Source organism: Epinephelus moara, chromosome 17, assembly GCF_006386435.1.
Source record: "Epinephelus moara isolate mb chromosome 17, YSFRI_EMoa_1.0, whole genome shotgun sequence".
Classification (NCBI taxonomy): domain Eukaryota; kingdom Metazoa; phylum Chordata; class Actinopteri; order Perciformes; family Serranidae; genus Epinephelus; species Epinephelus moara.
In genome coordinates, this window is record NC_065522.1 from 33,933,571 (window position 1) to 33,937,935 (window position 4,365).

The 4,365-nt window shown below is 39.5% G+C and overlaps 1 protein-coding gene across 1 annotated transcript; it reads left to right on the forward strand.

The window, feature by feature from the left end:
* Positions 1-2,133: 2,133 nt before the first annotated feature.
* LOC126403899 (H-2 class II histocompatibility antigen, I-E beta chain-like) lies at positions 2,134-3,072 on the forward strand. Its single transcript, XM_050066719.1, has 2 exons — positions 2,134-2,286; positions 2,780-3,072. The coding sequence occupies exons 1-2, from the start codon at positions 2,232-2,234 to the stop codon at positions 3,070-3,072; spliced, it is 348 nt and encodes a 115-aa protein (XP_049922676.1). The 5' UTR covers positions 2,134-2,231.
* Positions 3,073-4,365: the final 1,293 nt, after the last annotated feature.

The window sequence follows — 4,365 nt, forward strand, 5'->3', positions numbered from 1 at the left end:
AGGGAGTTGATGTAAAAGGAATATGTTTATTTACTCACATAAACTACTATGTTCTGCAGTAAACAGCATATCTCAAATTATAAGTTAACTAAGTTAATTCATTAATTTAAAAACATATTGCTAGCAAATGTCACCGCGTCTGTTAGTTGTTATTAAACATTTGCTATCAAACGTTGTGATCAAAAACGTTTGATAGCAAATATATATACACCAAGAATCAACTTATTCAAAGTAGGTTATTACACAAACACAAAAATGCTAGCTTGAATACTAAGTTATCTAACGTACCAGTTAAAAGAGAAATGTCTCTAGTTTTGAACTAACGTTAGCTAGCTAATTTGCTATTATAGGCTAACATAGTTGGAACAAAATATCAACAATAATTAGGGACTTTTTTAATTTGAGGAAACTTTTCAAAATCTCCTTGACACCAAACGTTACATTACCAAGACATGCAAACATACCTTTATCTTGTTGTTTTTTCTCCTCTTCCTCTTTCTTCTTCCTCTTTCTTCCTTCTGTCCCTGAAGGGTATGTCCTTTGTTGCGACATTATTAGGCCTTCCACCTGCTCCTAGCTCCTTGGATGCGCAGTGCGCACTGCACAGCAGGATGCACACCTTACTAGGAGCTCTGACATTTAGAGCAGAGAGGCAGTAGGAAACTACACTCTGTTAACATAATATTGTCTTTTTGTTTGATAATATATGAATCATCATATAATAATAAATAAAAATAATAAAATAATTAATTACTTTTTTCTTTTTTTTCTTCTTTTTTTAAGTTCATTGCTCTTGGGGCCCCCTAGTGGTCACAGGGCCCTAAGCAGGTGCTTAGTTTGCTTATGCCTTGGGCCGCCTCTGGGCAGAGGACAGGCAGACAGGCAGAGGGACAGACAGACAGATGGAGAGACAGACAGACAGACAGACAGAGGGACAGACAGACAGACAGACAGAAAGAGGGACAGACAGAGAGACAGACAGACAGACAGACAGAGAGACGGAGAGACACACAGACAGACAGACAGACAGAGAGAGGGACAGAAAGAGTGANAGTCTTGACTGGGTTCAATTAACCAATGAGATTTTTTTTTTTTTAAAGATATTTTTGGGCATTTTTTGCCTTTAATGGACAGGACAGTTAAGTGTGAAGGGGGGAGAGAGAGAGAGAGGGAGTGACATGCAGCAAAGGGCCACAGGCTGGACTCGAACCTGGGCCGCTGCAGCAACAGCCTTGTACATGGGTCGCCTGCTCTATCCACTAAACCACCGACGCCCCAACCAGTAAGATTTTTGAATTAAATAATAAATCATTAAAAGTCATTTAAAGCATATACTAATCTAAATTATATTATATAATCTGTTTTCTTATGTTCCTGAAATAAAAACATATGTTTTCGTGCATTCGACAAGCAATTTGTGAGCTGTGTAAACACAATGTTTTTTTCTTTTCTTGGTAAGAGTGCTCTCGTACATTTTGTTCTTACCTAAGAGAAGAGCAAAAAATAAGAAAACATTGGTGAATCCCAAAAGTCAGTGGGTGCTAACAAAATAAGAGAAAATCAAAGATACAAACAAAAATAAGAGAAAATCAGTTCAGAAATCATTTCTTGCATGAGGCCCATTGTGTCATACGGATTACTGTTAATTTATTATGCTGATCTGTTCTGTACGACATCTATTGCACGTCTGTCCGTCCTGGAAGAGGGATCCCTCCTCAGTTGCTCTTCCTGAGGTTAAAGGGTTTTTTGGGGAGTTTTTCCTGATCAGCTGTGAGGGTCATAAGGACAGAGGGGTGTCGTATGCTGTAAAGCCCTGTGAGGAAAATTTTTACATTTTTTAATGTTATTAATATGATTGTTCTTGTTATTGAAGTGAAAGAAGGTTATAGTATCCCTGATAAAGTTTATCAGTTTGAACATTTGATGTCTCGTCTCTGCACTGTATTTAATTAAAAACTGATCAATAAAGAACGTATAAATCACTGCATTGATTATTGATTAACGTTGACACAGTGTCCTAACGTGTTAGGAACAGGGGTTGTAGACATGATATCAATAAGTGATGTGTGTGTGCTGTGACTGTGACTGTGTGTGTGTGAGCTCCAGCAGCAGACTTTACTGTGAACTGTCTGCCTGGCAACAGCTGATGATGATGACGTCATCACGCCCTCTGGTATTTAGAGCAGCTCTCAGTGAGACTGTGTCAGTGTTTGTCCGGTGAACAGAGGAACATGGCTTCATCCTTTCTCAGCTTCTCCCTCCTCTTCATCAGCCTCTACACAGCAGGTACGACCAACACACTCATCAACACACTGATAACTCATCAATACACTGATCACTCATCAATACACTCATCAATACACTGATCAGTACACTCATCAACACACTGATCACTGATCAACACACTGATCAATATACTGATCACTCATCAACACACTCATCAATACACTGATCAGTACACTCATCAACACACTGATCACTGATCAACACACTGATCAATATACTGATCACTCATCAACACACTGATCACTGATCAATACACTGATCAACACACTCATCAGCACACTCATCAATACACTGATCAATACACTGATCACTCATCAATACACTGATCACTCATCAATACACTGATCACTCATCAACACACTGACCACTCATCAATACACTGATCACTCATCAATACACTGATCAATACACTCATCAACACACTCATCAATACACTGATCACTGATCAATACTTTATTTACTGACTGAGGTTCAATCTGTTTTTGTTCCTCAGATGGATTTTTGCTTTTCATGACGAACCGCTGTGACTTTAACTCCACTGATCCAAAGGACATCGAGTACATCCAGTCTTATTATTACAACAAGTTGGAGTTCACCAGGTTCAGCAGCAGTTTGGGGAAGTATGTTGGATACACTGAGTACGGTGTGAAGAACGCTGAGGCCTGGAACAATGATCCTTCAAAACTGGCTCGGTTGAGAGCTGAGAAGGAGAGGTACTGTGTACACAACGTTGGGAATGACTACCATCATGCTGTGACTAAGTCAGGTGAGTCTGTGTTTCTGTAACATCCACACCTTCATCACCATCACCATCATCATCACCATCATCATCACCATCATCATCATCATCATGTCACTGATTCATTTATTCATGTGTGTATGTATAGGTGTCTGTGTGTGTGTGTGTGTCTGTGTGTGTAATGTAAACTCATACCATCATCATCATCATCATCATCATCATATTATCATATTATCAGTCATGATGCTTCTACCCTGCAGATTGTCAGACTTTATTTAGAATTACGATGTCAAAGGTTATCAAATATAATAATGATGTCATCACTTTAGTGTTCACTGTCCTTCAACACATCAGACTGAAGTCACCACCTGGTGGTTACACTCTGCTACTGCACCTGACACGTCGACTAACATTACGACCATAACTGCTGATGTACTGATTTAATATTTCCTGTTAGACTCTTTAAATGTTTGCTGTTGGTTCTTTAATTTAGTGTCTGCACTCTGACAGCATCACATTAATATGTTCTGTCACTCAGCTGAAGATAGAAATTCAACTTTATATACCTCTCAAACACTGCACGTCAACAAATGAACATTAAATCACTGTAAACATGATGTTTAGTAAAACTAGTGCTGCAACAAACTCAGAGTTACATCAGATTTGTCCACTCAAGACAAATATTAAATTTCATTCAGCAGCACATTCAGCAGGACAGTGACCTTCATGTAACACAGTAAACAGCTAACTGTGCTAATGACACCAGGTATCAATCATAACCCAGAGACTGTGTCGTATTGGGTTGCTGTAAATTCATCACCTCAGAGCAGAAGGCAGACGATAACGTCACCTCAGAGTCTGACCAGTCGAAGCGTCTCGGTCGAACCCATCAAACCACTACATGAGTATGAGGATGCTACAATGACCTGAGCAGAGAGAAAGTTTATAAATCCTGGATGTGTCCAGTGCTCAGTTCTAACCAACACATTATCAATCAGTGTGTTCACATGTATGTGAATAATCCCTTCATGAGGCGTATCCTGGCGATGATCATATTCAGCATGTGGTGTTTACATGATCACAGAAAAATCAGGTTATTCACCGTACACATGACAAATACAAGCATCTGATACAGCAGGACACCATCAACAGCTGTCACTGATACAGCAGGACACCATCAACAGCTGAGCATGAGTTTCTCCACAGCTGCTGAAAAACTGCATCATTGATTTCAGACTAGTTTAAGTATGAAACACGACTGCAACAGCTGATAGTGACTCAAACACTGCAGGTGGTGCCACTGATCCTGCTGAACCCTTTAGAGTTACTGGGTTAATGAT

Excerpts from the sequence above, each read along its gene's own strand:
- LOC126403899 (XM_050066719.1), top strand. The coding sequence starts at position 2,232 with ATGGCTTCATCCTTTCTCAGCTTCTCCCTCCTCTTCATCAGCCTCTAC. Across the intron at positions 2,287-2,779 it reads CATCAGCCTCTACACAGCAG|ATGGATTTTTGCTTTTCATG; the intron begins GTACGACCAACA and ends TTTGTTCCTCAG.